At 43.9% G+C, this 17,781-nt stretch overlaps 1 protein-coding gene across 1 annotated transcript in view; it reads left to right on the top strand.

Annotated features, from left to right (window-relative positions):
- The first annotated feature begins 1,371 nt into the window (after window positions 1-1,371).
- The window catches only part of LOC132406188 (solute carrier family 12 member 2-like), a 75,846-nt gene continuing 59,436 nt past the window's right edge, over window positions 1,372-17,781 (top strand). Inside the window, exons 1-3 of the mRNA XM_059991506.1 lie at window positions 1,372-1,482; window positions 11,182-11,307; window positions 17,190-17,265. Coding sequence (XP_059847489.1) covers window positions 17,220-17,265 — 46 coding nt within the window. The 5' untranslated portion in view covers window positions 1,372-1,482; window positions 11,182-11,307; window positions 17,190-17,219. The remainder of the gene's footprint in view (window positions 1,483-11,181; window positions 11,308-17,189; window positions 17,266-17,781) is intronic.

The following is a 17,781-nucleotide window of genomic DNA, read 5'->3' as shown; positions in this document are numbered from 1 at the left end:
ATGGTTAGAAACACAGAAACATAGAAAACCTACAGCACAAAACAGGCCCTTCGGCCCACAAAGTTGTGCTGAGCATGTCCCTACCTCAGAAATTACTAGGCTTACCTATAGCCCTCTATATTACTAAGCTCCATGTACCTATCTAAAAACCTCTTAAAAGACCCTATCATATCCACCTCCACCACCGTTGCTGGCAGCCCATTCCATGCACTCACCACTCTTTGAGTAAAAAACTTACCCCTGACATCTCCTCTGTACCTACTCCCCAGCACCTTAAACCTGTGTCCTCTTGTGGCAACTATTTCAGGGTTGTGGGGTTCTTGAACCTGGTGGTGCCTAGTCTACCTTGGTAATTCAAATGCTCAGCTAATTACCTACTAAATGTTGGGAAAGTACAACTTTCACCACCTTCCCAGGCAGCATGTTACACATTGCTACTGCTCTCTTAGTGAGAAATTTAATTTCTCAGATCCCCTTTAATCTTCTCACCTTAAATCTATGCCCTCGGGCTTTCGACATCTCACGTGTGGGAAAAACTTTTCTCACCACCCACCCTATCTACGAACCTCATAATTTTGAATACTTTTGCCAGGTCACCCTCAGCCTCTCTGTTTCAAGCTGTTAAATAAACAGTTATGCACATGCTGGGCTGGAATTTAAATTAAACAATGTTGTCATTGGCATATCACAGCAGTAATCTGCCCTGTGGGAGATTAGGGGCTGGTCATCTCCCAAGTTTAATGCAATCTCTTTACCCAATAAGATCAGGTGTGGAGGATTTGACCTGCAATTAGCTACGTACCCTGTCACTTAATACCAGCTAACCAACAAGAATTTGGTTTGAGATTTATCAACTCCCTTTAGAACTAATTGAACCCATCTGGCGTTTAAGAACAGAAGAGATGGAGAGAGGAATTGTGTTAATGGTTTGTTTGAAATGCCATTCAGCAGGGAGCTTTGAAACCCTGCTGGTGCAGCTTGACATTAGTTACTGTGCGAGGATTCAGATCCATGGCGGAGGCAGCAGGGAGGCCGGGCAGCTGAAACTCTGTGAGATGGAAACTGATCCCTTTGCTGGGGGTTTTGATGCAGCGTGAGAGACTGGCTGATGCGTAAATTGGAGCAGAGGTCAGTGGGAAAATGCTGAGCAGGTTCCAGGTAGACATGGTGAAGGAAACCGCTCTCTTCCAGGACTATCCTAATGCCTTCCCGAATGTGGGATCTAAGGATAGGTTTGGTGCAAATTTCCTGAGTTCGTGTGACCAGGGACAGGATGACATCTGGCCAAACGGAGACACCCTGCACAGTGATGGGAGCTTAGGGCACCTCAATACCCACTCCAGCACCTGCTACAGCAGGACCTTTGGTCACAACACTATCGACGTGGTGCCAAGGATAGACTTCTACAGCAATACAGTTACCGGCGTCGGCGAGAAGCTGCTAAGACCCAGCCTGGCCCAACTGCACGATGAACTGGAGAAGGTAAGCAGTTAGATTCACAAAAGAGATTTAGCACAGAAACGGGTCCTTAGAACCCCTGGCTCTGCATCAATTACCAACAACACCTCTGAACTAATGCTGTGCTAATCCCACATTTCATTCTCCCATATTCCCATCAACATTTCCAAGTTCTTCCACTCACCTGCATGCCAAGGTTAATTTATGGTAGCCAATTGATCTATCAGTCTCTGGGATGTGGGAGGAAATTGCAGCACCTGGAGGAAACCCATACAGTTACAGGAAGAATGTACAGACTTCACCCAGACGTCCCCTGTGCTCAGGACTGAACCCGGGTCTCTGGCACTGTGAGCAGGAAACCAGTGCAGAGCAAGATCCCACAGGCTGGGGCTTAGGGACTTGGCCTTCGACAGTCCTTTAGATCAGAGTCCGTCTTCCTTTGTTATATAGTCCTGCCCCACTTGAGGAGCAACCGGTGTGAACTTTTCATACAAATGTGGTGCTCTGTGTTGCTGAACACAAGCGAGCTGCTTAGCCTGTTTGAATGGAGGTGGCCAGTCGTACATGTGTTCAAAACAGGGGGAGGAGATCAATTGTAATCCAAAGGACAACAGGTCGGGGGGGGGGGGAGGAGAGGGAGGGAAAAAGGCATGGAGTCATACAGCACAGAAACAGGCCTTTTAGCCTAACTGGTCCATGCAAACCAAGGTGCCCATCCAAGCGAATCCAATTTGCCTGCATCTGGCCCATAACCTTCTGAACCTTTCGAACCCATGTACCTGTTGACTGTTTTCTGAAACTTGTTATTATACTTGCCTCAATCAGTTCTTCTGGCAGCTCATTCCACATTTGTGTTTTTAAAAAGACGTTGTCCCTTGACAAAGCATCCTCCATTCTCCTCTCACCTGACGGAAAGAGAGCTAATTGAGCCACACAGGAGCCTAATCCCTGGTTTCACCACTGACCATTGATTTGGTGATCTCGGCCAGAACACTTTAATTAGCTTCGTATCTACTGGGTGGGACTAGGATGTTTTCACCTCTGGTCTCTTTGCAAGGATTCCTTGTGGGAGGTGTTTTGGTGTGGATAGGGAGAAGCTTAAGTGTGGGGTCCTGCTGTCCCCCTCCAGCCCCTTTCCCTTGTCAACCCCAGGGCAAGGGTGGTGAGATCAGGCAGGCACCTCATCTGCATCATACCCTATCCCGGTGAAAGTCAACATCTGTAAAAGAAGAGAAAGTGTATAGGAATGGGGAGCTAGTCCTGCAAGGAAAAGTTAAATAGGCTGGGATCTTGGAGTTTAGAAGAATGAAGTAATCTCATTGAAACAGTTTTTATTGTTGTTGGCATCTGTCTTTATCAAAGGACAATGGGTGATGATGACCATCATCACAAGCCTGGTCGGAAGGTACAGAGATCCTGAGATGCCCCAGTCGTCAAGATCCCCCTCTCTGCCTCACCAGTACAGTTGAAAGGAAAGCTTATGAACCAATATGTTTGGCACCAGTTTGGCTGAAGGTGCTGTTGGAAGGTTGTTCAATTATGTCCAGCCGCCTTAAGGGCTCCACTCCGGATTTGCTGTCTGGGTTTTACTCCCATAGCCTTCATCTTTCCTGAGGCTGCCTCAGGCAGTTGGGCTAGTTACCCATAGCCGGGGACCTGGTTCATGAGCACCAGGGCTTGTCCACACGCTGGTGGGCCTATATGCAATGTGTGCAGGGGCCAGACCTCCTCCCCATCCTCTGTAGTTCAGCCTGACTCCGAGAAGAGTTCAGTTCCCATGTGGCGCCTTTGAGGAGGCACTACATGAGGCTTGCTGTTGGAGAGGCTATGCACTGGCAAGGAGAGACTTACACATTCAGCCCTCCCTTTCGTAAGACTGCTAGCCAGCGGTGGGAGCTGAAAGTGAGAGTGACGAGCACTACCACAGTGGACATGTCACAACAACCATTTTGACATCATTGAAACAATATATGTTCCCAAACTGTATGACTATGGAATTCTTGGTGGTTATTTTTTATGAATGACCCACAAATGGACACACTAAATCCGTACAGAATTTACAAACTCTTTTGGGTCTCCTTTCCTCATTGTGAGAGTTGGCCAACCAAGAACCAAGTCACAGATGTGGAGTGGTGGAAGACAAATTTGAGGAAAATAATTTTTACTTGGGGGCATTGAATCCTCTGTAGAAAGGATGGAAATAGAATCAATCAGCATCATGGAAGGGGAAGTAGATGAGCACCCTCCTTCCTGAATATATTTCAGCCAAATGTGAGCAAATGGGACTAGATTAGTGAGTGGCATGGGTAACTTGGCCTGGTTCAGAATCAGGTTTATGATCACTGAAGTAGATTGTGAAATATGTCGTGGCAGCAGTGTGGTGCAAGACATCCAAAGTTATAATAAGCTACAATTAACAAGGGAGTAAATAGTGCAAAAGAGAAATAGTGAGGGAGTGTTAGTGGACCATTCAGACATCTGTTGCTGGTGGAGAATAAGCTTTTCCTTAAACATTGACTGTGGGCCTTCAGGCTCCAGTACCTCCTCCCGGATGGATTAGTGACAACAGGGAATGCCATGGATGCTGATGAACCTTCATAATGGATGCTGCCTTCTTGAGCATTGCCTCTGGAAGATTTTGTCAATGGTTGGGAGGGTTGTGCCCGCGATGGAACTGGCTAGGTCTACAAAAGGAGACCCTGCAGCCTCTTACAATCTGCTGTATTAGTCTATGACCTGGCGGGGTAGACACGGGAATATGTTTTATCTGGCTGGGGTACTTGGAACCATAAAGCACAATTTAAAAATAAGTCTTTGCCTATTCTGGGCAGAATGAGAAAGGCTTTTCACCCTATGGGCAGTGAATGTGTGGAGTTCTAGACCTGAGGGTGCTGTGAAGACCCAACTAGCCCTATATTCAAGACAGAAATTGGCAGATTTTTGGTTAACTTTATTTAATGGGAGAACAGGTATGATGGGCTGACTAGTCTAGTCCTTTTTTATGTTTTAAGAGCACTGGTCTACAATCTGAATTGAAAGGTCACTGGCAAAGCCAGCATCTGTTGCCCATCCCCTGAGAAAGGGGAGAGCTTTCTTAAACTCGTTCTCATGAATATGCTCCCACAGTGCTGTTGAGCATGAAGCTTCAGGATTTACATCCACAAATGTTGAAAGAACACCTTTCTAAACATTCACTCTCTCCACCTCTAGCAGTTACAATGTGAAACCTACTGCAGCTATTCACCTGGGCCATTCTGACAGCACATCCCAAGCTCACAACCTCAAACATCAGGAACGCTGAGGAATCCGAGCATGGGAATGTGGCCATCTTCGGCCTCCCTCCAAATTGCCTACTATCTTGTGAATATTTCCCTGTTCCTCCATTGGCCTGTGTCTAAATTGTGGAACTCCTTTCCCAATAGCATTACGGGTGTACTGTCAGCTGGAGGACAGCCTTGATTCAAGAAAGCCAAAGTCATGTCAAATTTATTGTTATATGCACAAGTGCATGTCTGCACAGACACAACGTTAAATGTATGTTTATACCTGCAACAGCATCATAGACAGGGATGTGGCATCAGGCACATAATATTCACAACAAAACAACTATGTACAATTCTTACAAGAAAGAAAATGATTAGAACAGAATATAAACAAATGAAGTAATTGTTCTTGAACCTGTTGGTGTCTGACTTGAGGTTTATGTACCTCCTGTTCAATGGTAGCTGAGAGAAGATGCTATGCCCCAAATGGTGGGGAACTTTGATGGATATTGATGCCTAGGTGCAGCGTCTCATGTAGATACTTCTGATGGTGGAGAGGGATACATCCGTGATGTATTGGGCTGAGTCTTCTACTCCTCGCAGCTTCTTGCATTCCTGTGGTTCCAGATTTCCATACCACACCATGATGCAACCGTTCAATGGTACATCAAAGTAGTTAGTGTTCAGTGACATGACGGACCTCTTTAACCTTTTAAGAAAGTAAAGAGACTAGTGCCCTGTCCTTGTAATTGCATTTATGTGTAAGGTCCAGTTCAGGTCCTCACTACCTTCTTGAAGGGAGATAGAGATGGAGAGGACAAGTTTCAGGTGATGATGTTCCTATGAGCCTGTTACTTTTGTCCTTGGAGGCATTCATGGGTTTTGTGATGCTACCAGAGCATTCCATGGTAGTAACTGCAATGTATGTAGTATGCTGGTAGCGGAGAGAATGAATGCTTAATCTGGTTGATGGGGGTATCAATTAAGTGAGCTTTGTTGTCCTGAATTATGTTAAACATCTCTTGTTATTCGAATTGCACATATCCAGAAAAATCTCGGCTCTTTTATTACATTTCTGACGTGTGTCATGTAGATAGTGGCTAGGGAAGAACATGGTATTTACTGTATGTCAGTGATAATCTGATGGATATTGTTGGCAGAAACCTTGACAGTGATGATGCTGAGACCTTTATGAATGCCAAGGCATGAGGTTAGATTCCTTCTCACTGGAGATAATAGTTGCTTGGCACATTTGATCTAAGAATGTTTCTGCAAAGTTGAACCCATGCTTCCCACGTTTAATGAAGCTGTATTCATGCAAAGGCTGCTTCATAATCTATAGATCTGCAAATGGAGTTACATTGTGCATCTGTCAGTGAATGCCCCCATTTCTGATATTATGACCGATGACTATTCATAAAATAATGTAAGAATTTGGACTTCAGACACAGTCCTGAGGAATTTCTATAAACATATCCTGGGATTGAGATGATTTCCCTCCAATAACCATAAAGTATTCCTTTGTGTGAGGTATAACTCAACTGCAGAATCCTCTCCTTAATTCCTGTTGAAGTTAATTTCACCAGGACTCCTGGAAATCTCACTCCATCAAATTCTGGAATTCTACTCCTTTGTCCACATTCGGATCAAGAGTGAGATGAAATTTGGAGATGAGTGGCCTTAATGAAACTCCAATTGCTACACCAGTGCAGTTTGATATTACTGATGACGATGCTGATGATGATGCTGATGCTGCTGATGATGATGCTAGTGATGCTGATGCTGATGCTGCTGCTGATGATGGTGATGATGCTGATGTTGATGGTGCCTTCCATCACTTTGCTGATAGATAAGGTTAGACTGAGATGGGTGGTAGTTATCCATAAAGGATGCATTCCTGCTTTATGTGACAAGGACATACATGGAGAATTTTTCTTCTTTGTCAGTTAGATCCCACTGTTGTACCATACAAGAACTGATTGCCAGAGCCTTGGCTGGTTGTGAAGAACATATCAATTGGAAGCACCAGAGCTGGGATGTAGCTGGGTCCTGTAGACTTTGCTGCATCTATTTCTTGTTTTGATATATTGCAGAGTGAATCAAAGTAATTGAATCCAGGTCTCTATGATGGCGAGTAACTTAGTAGCCAAATGAGAGTGATGACTGATTTGTCATAAATGGGAAATAGTTACAAGTCTTTCATCTTATTCTTTAGCATTCAAAGATCTGCTCAACACTAACCATGAGGGATGGGCTTGTTGTTAGAGCTGCATCTTCCTCTTAAATTATTCCCAGTTGGATGAAAAGGATTGCAGAACTTTGATCTAATCCATTGGTAGTGGGCTATAAAGAACACAAGAGATAGAAGTAAGTCTTGTGGTCCTCAAGTTTGCTCCACTACTCAGTAAGATAGTTGGTCTCAATTCCACATTTTTTGTAGTTCTCATGACCTTTGATCCCTTCTCCCTCTGAACTGAATTTGTCTATTTTAGCTTTGAATCTATTCAATGGCTTACCCACCACAGCTTTCAAGCTTCCATTATGATTTTCTCAACATCCTGCTAGTTCCCCTAGGGAACTTTGGGTGATCATAAGCAATGCATCCGTTATCCACGCAACCACTTCTTTTAAGAACATAGAAAGTTGGCCTTTACTCCCATTAGTTTGCCTTGTACTGTTTAGATTCTTCAATTCTTCCTCTCCCCATGGTTAGGACGCTCTTTGTGTTTTCTACTATGAAGGCAAATACGAAGTACTTGTTCAGACCTTCTTCCATTTCTCATTATTATTCCCCTCATTCCCTTTCTCCTAGAGCAGGGGTTTCTATCCTGGGTCCATGGACCCTTTGCTGAATGGTATTTGTCCATGGCATAAAAAATGTTGGGAACCCCTGCCCGAGAGACTATTGCTTGCTTTGGTTTCACTTTTTATATCTGCTTGCTGAAGCTTTAAGGATCTGACTTGTATTTGTTGCTTGTTTCTATTGCCACAGTCTATCTTCCCTTTTTAAGTTCCCTTTTGTTGCCCATGTTTTAAATCTTCAGGATACATAGATGACAAAACAATAAGAGATTCTGAAACCTTGGAGATTGTGGATGATAAAGAATAAAACAGGAGGAGGTTAATGAGAGAACAAACGGCGTGGATGTTATGGATCAATGGTTTAATCAGATGAGGAGTGGTCAGGAGGGTCTGAAGGAATTGGGGAGAGGTGATGGAGATAATGATGTGTGGAGGGGGGGGGGGTTGGGGAGCTATAGAAAGTTTTAGCCCCAGATGCTTCAAGACTTTGCTATGCTTGTGGATAACATTACACTCCTTGCCACTGGATCAGAAGTTGGAATGTGTAATGCCAAAGGAACTGTGGAAGAGGAATCGAAGAACTGACATAAATAAGAAATAAAAGATCAGAATGTGAAACTATGGGTGTTGGGGCCTTAACACACATGTGCAAATATGGCAAGGACTGAAAGAGAAGAATAGCAAAGGCAGAGATGGAAGGGGGCTGTTCTGAATCTCTCTGGATCTTCAGGGTGCTGTAAATCTTTAGATTTTACTGTCATCTTGGTATCAGGTTTACTCTGACTGATATATGTCATGGAATTTGTTGTTTTAGTGTCATAGAGACCTACAACACCGAAAAGGCTATTTAGCCCATCTAGTCTGTGCCAAACCATTCTGCTTAGTCTGGACCATAGCCTTCCCTGCCCCTGCCATCCATGTGCTTTGCCAAGCTTCTCTCATCACGCATCCAGTGCTTCTGCTGGCATCTCATTCCACTCTCATGCCACCTTCTGAGCGAAGAAGATCTCCCTCAGATTCCTCTGAATGCTTAACTTATAACCTCTAGTTTTAGTTTAACTCAACCTCAGTGGGAAAAGCCTGCTTGCATTTAGCCTGTCTATATCCCTCATAATTTTGTATCCCTTCATCAAAACTCCCCTCATTTTTCTACACTCCAGGGAATGAAGTCCTAACGTACTCAACTTTTCTCCGTAGCTCAGTCCTCAAGTCCCAGCAATACCCTTGTAAATTTTCTCTGTGCTTTTTCAATCTTATTGATATCCTTCCTGCGGGTGAGTGACCAGCAATGCACACAGTATTCCACATTTGGTCTTACCAACATCTTGTACAAGCTCAACATATCATTCCAACTCCTGTATTCAATTCTTTGATTTATGAAGGCCAATGTGCCAAAAGCTCTCTATCTACTTGTGATGCTATTTTCATGAAATTATGGGTCAGTATTCCCAGATGTTCGCTGTGTAAGTCTTACCCTAGTTTGTCCTCCCAAAGTGTACACCTCACACGTGTCTGCATTAAATTCCATCTGCTAATTTCAGCCCATCTTTCTAGCGTCCAGATCATGTTGCAAGCTTTGATAGCCTTCCGGCAGTATAGCACAATGCATAAAATACACTATAAATTACAATTATATATATATATACAAAAGAGAGCGCTAAAGAGAGAGAAAAAAATGAGGTAGTGTTCATGGACTGTTCAGAAATCTGATGGCGAAGGGAAAGAAGCTGTTCTTAAAATGCTGTCTGTGCATCTTCGGGCTTCTGTCTCTCCTCTTTGATGGTGGTAATGAGAAGAGGGCATGCCTTGGGTGGTGAGGTCTTCAGTAATGCCCTCACAGCTGGAGAGGCTAGTATCCATGATGGAACTGGTTGAGCTTACAACCCTCTGTAGCTTTTTCCAGTCTTGTGCAGATGGTGATGCGACCAATTAGAATGCACTCCACAGTACATCTAGAGAAATTTGCAAGAGAAACCTCCTCAAACTCTTAATGAGATATAACCACTGGTGTGCCTTCTTCATAATTCCATCAGCATGTTGGGCCTAGGATAGATCTTCTGAGATGTTGACACTCAGGAACTCGAAACTGTTCACCATTTCTGCTGCTAACACCTTGATGAGTACTGGTGTGTGTTCCCTCGACTTTCCCCTTCCTGAAGTCTACAATCAATTCCTTAGTCTTACTGACATCGAGTACAAGGTATCGCACTCCACTGAGATCATTCATGGGCTGTTCTTCTCCAGTTCCAGTAGTAATCTGATCATCAATGTCCAAACCGTATGTTAATTTTGTCACTCCTTGGTGATGAAGTTGCTAAAGAAAGTTGATTCCGTGCAAGGTAAGATTCACATCATAATTCTGACTCTAACTAAAACTAATTTCTTTCTTATAAAATTGCTCAACAAAACCCTGATGTATTGCACAATGCAGGAAGAATGATCTGTGCACTTCCATGAATTCCTTCCTGTTTCCATTCCTAATGCTGATCTCCACAAAAAGCTGGAAGCCAGTTTAAATGGAAATTGTTGATGTGATTACCTTCTCCCTTGACGTTTGTTCATGTTGTGAGCTGCAAGTTGTCCCATTCCCTCCCCCATCCCTCCTCATGGTCTGTGCAGTCTCCAAGGCTGGTTTAATTCAGATGGATGGTTCCCTCGTTCCTCACTGATTAGCACGAAGCAGGATTAGTGCAGCATAAACGGAGTGCCTGCAGGTAATTAGATGCACTGGCAGCACCAGCTGCTTTAGTCTAAATGTTTTAAGAAGAAAAATACATCTGAATATTAGGGCTGTCAAACACCAGGGCCCAGTGCCATTCACTACTACCAAGACTGTGATGCCAGTGAATGGGGATCTTCAATCTAAATTCAGAATCCATTTTGGAGAATTCTGATGACTTCACATTTACTGTTCTAAGAGGGAGAAACAAACCCTTAAGAAGCATTTTGAAAATGAGAGGACTGTGTTTCAGGCAGTTGGAGAACTATCCATTCTAGGACCGGAACGGTGAGTCAGGCTCTTGCATTTGCAGGGGAATGTGCAGTGGGAATGAGGAGCAGTAGGTATACTGGCTTGCTCAATAAGCATTGAACATGTATGTGTATAAAATGCTTAATGTGTCCCTTCCAACAGTCAAGATTTATTTTCTGTGCACACCTCTAAAAAAATGTTCAAAAGGTTCACTTATTATGATAGAATGTACACAGTATACAACTCTGAGATCTGTCTTCTCCAGATAGCCATGAACAAAGAAAATCATCGAAGTTCAGAGAAAAAAGATCACCCTCCCATGCACAAAGAAGCACTTACAAATCAGCCCAATGGATGTCACACAACAAGAGCACCAACCACCACCCACCCCCTGCATGCAGAAAAACAAATTGGGTGAACTGTGAGACACTAAATTCCAACCCAAATCATGCCAGATTTAAACCTGCCCCTAAGCTTCCCTTTAATTTGCTCCGTAGGAGGGGTGGTTGGCAAGCCTGATAAACATTTCAATGTCTGAGTTTAAACATTAAAAATGACTGGTAAAACCTCAATTCAGCTCCAGGACATTAAGACTGACTCTGAAACTATAGTTCATTACCAGGTTCATGTGGAATTTTAAAATCAACAAATGTATGCACAAAATGATGCCTTTCTTGTGCTTCACAGGAACTGTTCATTGAAGGAGCTGCCAACAGAGGAGAAGGAGAAGGAAGTCCATCCACAGGGGAGCCAATTATTCCAGCAGCAGATGGCAGTGGGGCAGTGAAGTTTGACTGGATAAAGGGAGTCCTGGTAGGTGGCATAATAGAGAGTCTTCTGACAGCTGGGCCTGAACACAGTGATGTGTATCTGAGGGAGAAACATATGGGTAGTGGTGTTCCCCATATACTGAAAAAATATCTTTGTAATGTTGAATCAGGTTCATGGGTTCAGCAAGTGAGACAGGAAATGCACTTATTTTGAAAAGGTATATTAATCATTTACTTACAAACAGTAAAAATTCAACCATTCATGTTCCCTGAAGTACAGACACTACAAAGCTGAATATTCAACAAATATATGTACCTTCAACAAACATACTTAGTTAAAAGTGTGTGCAGAGCATACCTTCCCAGTGGTATGTGCACCCTTGCTTTAAACAAAGGAAGAGTGGCAGAACCTCCCACGTGTGTTTTCAATATACCCAGGATATTTGAAACTGGACAGCAGGCAGCTCTCCAATGGAAAAAGCAGCTGCAGTTTCTAAACTAACCAATCAGAACAGAAAAGACTACCGACAATCAGAATAAGACATGCCTCCCACAGGACAATCTTGCTGTTAGATTTTCTTTGCTACTTTGCCCTCATAATTAATTTTCTCCTTTTTAATATATTTTCTGCTGGATTCTGAAATTGTCCCAATATTTGGGTCCACCACTAAGTTTGGTGGCGTAGTGGCATCAGCACTGGACTTTGGAGCGAGAGGTCCCGAGTTTGAATCCGGTTGGCTCCCATACACGCTCTCCATCTGTGCCCGGGTTGAGTGTCAAGCTAGCAACTCGACCTCATTAAAAGAAACCTGGAGAGGGATGGGCTCCGCCAAGTTTCAGATGCCCAAGGCACGCCGTACGATGAGCAATCACCAAAAAGATTGTCATGATGGTGCCTCGACAACTCCACCAGGAGTTAAGGGCACGCACACACATGCGCGCGCGCACACACACACACACACACACACACACACACACACACACACACACATTTAGCTACCTATGTATAGGTCACTTTCAACATAATGCCCTCTTTGACCTTCTTGGTTCAATATGATTGGTTCCATGCATTTCCACCTTTCCACAGAGTCTGTCTTCCTTATTGGAGTATGTTTTCACTGGGAGTTATGAATTATCTCCCTAAGTGTTAGTCACTACTGGTCTATTATTTTAACCTCCAATCTAATTGCCTAGCCAAAGTTGTTGCAGATCCAAGGATTTTATTTTCACGTTGAATGATAAATGCTGCAATACTGTGACCTCTTCTGCTGAAGGCCTCGTTTTTCTCTGAGTTGGCACAACTCTAGGAAATCAAATTCAATTCGTTCTTGTGTCCACCATTCCCACTCTGGTTTATAGAAATATTAATGTCACACATTGCCCTTCCCTTGGACAACATCGGTGGTGTGGAGAGGGGAGACTTGCAACTGCCAGTCTTCCATACAACCTTGCCCAGGCCTATGCCCTGGAAACCATTGCAGGTGCAGATCCATGGTCTCGTGAGACTAACGGATGTAACCAATGTCACACATAACAAATGGCTTGTTCCCCTTACATGAACCAGTGATGGCATGGAGCTGAGATGCCCAACTTCTAACAACAACGGCATGTTATTGTGCTAATAATGATTTCAGCCAATGGGGAATTTTCTCCTTCATCATATGTCCCGCCTACCCTGTAGAGACCACGTGATTCACCATATCAGACTCCTCAAGCTCCTCAGAGCCCTCAAAACTAGAGTAGAAGCAGGATATCCACGGCATAAGGGAGATCTTGTGAAGGAAAACCATTCGCAGCATTGATGCTGTGGCTCGCACTGAATGCAGAAGATAGGTCAGAGTCTCCTTGCTCACCTTGTTGTCAAATGAAAATTAATCTGGATGAAGAAAAACACCATTCAGTACATACAGTAACTGCCACTCCTTCTCAGGGTTGCCCAGCAGTTGACCTTCTCCCTCAGGCTGTGCACTTTCAAACTCTCCTTCCACAATCCAGGCAGTGGCCAATTAACTGTTTACCACATCCCATCCCTTCATTCCCCGATTTAATCTCTTCCCCAGGCTATTCACATTCCAATCCTTTTGGTTAAATTCCTCCCCAATACTTGTGGTCCCTAACCCACCCATTTAACTTCTTTCCACAGCCTATGCACACTGTGAATTTTCCTTTAATTTGCTAATCAAGAATGAGATTAGAATGGAGACAGGAGAACTGCTCCTGTCAGAGGCTCCTTATTGAACATGACTGATGCAGAGATACTGTTCATTTGTACAAGCAGCTTAAATAGGGTGCATGTAAAGGTAGAAGTGTACACTGAATTCAAGTGAATAGATGTGGGAGGACAATGCCCAAATGGGTATAGGCAGTACCTGATGAAACAGAGTGTAAGTGTTGGGTTGGGTGTATGATCAGATGAGAGCTTGGCCCATGCTAGTCTGGCTTGCTACTATATTCTAGCCACTATGATTTTCTAAGTATTACCGTTTGTATTTTCTGTTTTTGAACAATATTTGGTGTTTGTTATGCCAATAAAGATGCCGAGAAACCCAAAAGGTGAGAGAGAACCAGCAAGTTAAACCCAAGCTGGGTCCACAGAAAGCCAGTCACCGCTAAATTCGGTGATAGGGTGGAGTGATACTGAAACTCCAGTAAACACTGTCAATTTAACCCCTGCAATCCCAGGTATATAGATGCCAGGTAATGAGGTTTATAATATCATTACCCTCAGAATTACATGCCTCTCACTATCTTGGTCCATGGGATAAACACAAGCTGGGCCTGATCAACCCTGGCTGGGTCGCCTCGGAGAAGGTACTTAATGATTAAAGGCTGGAAAGGTTGCCTTACTGATGATGTATCCCAGTGCACACCCAGTTCATTAAGCCAAGTGGTGTCGGACCATGATAATGAAAGGCATGGGCAGATTAAAGTTGCTCCATTATGCTACCCAATGTGCCATAGCACCTTATATCTCACCGCACAACCATATCTCTCCCAGGCCCACATATACATCCACCAGTCCTACCATCAAACCTAATCCTAAGGTCCAAGGGGGCACACACTCCTGCTAAGCCAAGGCACATCCTGATTAACCCTGGACGCATCCCCACAAACCTGCAGCCACTGCACTACCCTATCCACCAGAGCCCCACACCCTCACCACACAAAACTCCACAACCTTAACTCTCCAAACCCCACACGTACATCCACAGGCCCTACCCTCAAAGTCCAAGGGGGCACACAGCCCCACTAACCCTAGGTACACCCCATTTAACCAGATAACTTGTGCAAGGATGAGCAAGATCCAATAAAGGCAAGTGTCGGAGCTGGTTAATGAAGATGTGGGTCAGATCAAAGTGGCAGGGTCTCTGACTCTGAATCTCAAGTGACAAGATCAACAAGCACGAGAGGGATGATTCTTCTGCTGGCTGGAATCGCTTAGCACTTCAGTGCAAGGGTATTTATTAGGTGTGTCAAAAATCAAACCTACAAAATTTAGCAAAAATAATGGAAAGCAAACTGCCAATATTTACATTCAGCGCAATGACAGCAGTTTGTGTGTGAGTAAGGAGTTGCATCTCCAAGCGCTCTCTGTCACAGTGTTCTAAAGATCAACTGCAGGTTAATCATTGGCTTACTCTAACGGCTATGGAAGATATTGTTAGTGCTGGGCCTGGCTGGGTTCAAGTCTGATTATATATTCAAGTAGGCACAAGCTCAGGGGCCTATGTCCATGTTTTCATGTCCATTTTTTCCCACATCATCTTGTTCTTTATCTCATGTGCAAGGTGTCTTTTATTCATTCAAAGCAATCCATTGGTCTGAGGACCATTCTACATTTATTCTAATTGATTTTCAAATAAAATTGTAATTAACTGCTCTTTCATTCTGCGTACACCCATCGCCATCTCAATTTCACCAAGACAGTAACCAGCATTCCCAGATCCACAAGGTGGTGAGACAGCATAAGACTGAGGAGCAGGATGAGGCCATTTGGCCCATAGGGTCTGTTCCACCATTCAGTCATGGCTGATCCTTTTTTTCCCCTCCTCAGCCCCACTCCCCGGCCTTCTCCTCATAACCTTTGATGTCATGTCCAATCAAGAACCTGCCAATCTCTGCCTTAAATACACCCAATGACCTGGCCTCCACAGCTGCCTGAGGTAACAAATTCCTCAAGTTCACCACACTCTGACTAAAGAAATTTCTCCGCAACTCTATCTTAAATGGATGCCCTTCTATCCTGTGGCTGTGCCCTCTTGTCCTAGACTACCCCACCATGGGAAACACCCTTTCCACATCTATTCTATCTAGGCTGTTCAACATTTGAAAGGTTTCAATGACATCTCCATCATCCTTCTAAATTCTAGCGCATACAGACCCAGAGCCATCAAACGTTCCTCGTATGATAACTCTTTCATTCCTTGAATCATCCTTGTGAACTGCCTCTGGACTTTCACCAATGCCAGCGCATCTTTTCTTAGATGAGGAGCCCAAAACTGCTCACACTACTCAAGATGGGACCTCTCCAGTACCCTACAAAGCCTCAGCATCACAACCCTGTTCTTGTATTCAAGACCTCTTGAAATGAATGCTAACATTGCATTTGCCTCCCTCACCACTGACTCAACCAGCAAGTTAACCTTTAGGGTGATCTGCACAAGGACTCCCAAGTACCTTTGCATCTCAGAATTTTGGATTTTCTTTCCCCTTAGGAAATAGTCCGCACATTTATTTCTACTACCAAGTTTCATGGCCATGTATTTTCCAGCATTGCATTTCATTTGCCACTTTCTTGCTGCCCATTCTTCTAATCTGTCTAAGCCCTTCTGCAGCCAGCTGGATTCCTCAATACTGCCTTCCTCTCCACCAATCTTTGTATCATCTGCAAACTTGGTAACAAAGCCATCTATACCATCATCTAAATCATTGATAAACAGCATAAAAAGAAGCGGTCCAACACTGACCCCTGCGAAACACCACTGGTCATTGGCAGCCAACCAGACAAGTATCCTTTTACTCCCACTCATTGCCTCCCACCAATCAGCCAGTGTTTTAACCATGTTAGTAACTTTCCTGCAATACCATGGGCTCTTAAGTTGGTAAGCAGCCTTATGTGTGGTACCTTGTCAAATGCTTTCTGAAAGTCCAAATATACAACATCCATTACATCTCCTTTATCCATCCTACTTATAATCTCCTCAAAGAATTCTAACAGGTTTGTCAAGCAAGATTTACCCTTAAGGAAACCATGCAGACTTTGTCCTATCTTATCCTGTGTCACTAAGTACTCCATAGCCTCATCCTTAACAATTGACTCCAATATCATCCCAACCACTGAGGTCAGGCTAACTGGTCTATAATTTCCTTTCTGCTACCTTCCCCCTTTCTTAAAGAGTGGAGTGACGTTTGCGTGATAAAAGTGATGAGAGCATGATGAAAAGCCATTTGGGCCATTGAGTTCATACTATCCGCCTGTAAGAGCAATTCATCTTGAACTATTTCCTTGTTCTATTCCCCTCAACCACGTTTTTTTTTCTTTCGGATGCTATAAGCTCCCTTCTGAACACAATTGGGCCTGCCTTGACAACAACTAGCATTAAGTTCTAGACCGCATGAAAGTGTTCTCCTCATCTTACTTTTGATTATTTTGTCATTTGGGACCTGGAATCTATGACCCCAATTCTTAACTGTTTTGCCAGTGGGAGTAGTTTCTCTCAGGACGATAAAATTCATGATCTTAAATACCTTCACATCCCATTTAAACCTTTACCAAAACATTTGATTAAATATAAAGAGGCAATTAATTATTTTAGGTTTCTCAATATGCAGAATAAAATAACATTCTCTCAAAAGTCATTCAGGAAATTTCATTAATAACTGGTCTTGTTGAAAACAGTACAGCCTATTCTTTGTTTTCCGCAGGTCCGATGTCTCCTCAATATTTGGGGTGTGATGCTGTTCATGCGAATTACCTGGATGGTCGGACAAGCTGGCATAGGTGATGCGTCCTGGGGCTGCGGGGGTTCTGGACTGGCCTGTGTGTGGATAATCTGAATGAGGTCTGCTTCATGCGGTGGGATGTTAGTGACAGGGACTTAAAATGATCCGCAGGCTGTTGCTATTAGGAGGTATCGTGGCTGACCTGTTGTGGAAGACAGTGGGCTTGTGATGTCTGATGCATGAAAAGAGAGATGTTGAAACTGGGCTTGGTGGAAAGTGGGGGAGTCCACACAAAACAAGCAGACACGCCATGAACCGCACACGTTTGCAGTGCTGTGTGATCATCATCACAAGTGAGCCTACTCCTCTCCATTCATGTAAGAACAGTGGTCAAGGGTGGGGATTCTGGGCTGATTTTGTTCCTCTCCTGTCAGAAAAATCATCTACCACATGGACTAAGACGGGGGTCGGCAACCCGCGGCTCCGGAGCCACATGTGGCTCTTTTACGTCTGTGCTGCGGCTCCCTGTTGCTTTGGGAAATAATTGGTTGTGGCGACCCTTTTCCTGGCACAT

The sequence above is a fragment of the Hypanus sabinus genome, chromosome 16, assembly GCF_030144855.1.
Source record: "Hypanus sabinus isolate sHypSab1 chromosome 16, sHypSab1.hap1, whole genome shotgun sequence".
NCBI classification, from domain to species: domain Eukaryota; kingdom Metazoa; phylum Chordata; class Chondrichthyes; order Myliobatiformes; family Dasyatidae; genus Hypanus; species Hypanus sabinus.
This window is presented reverse-complemented; position numbering and strand designations above follow the sequence as displayed.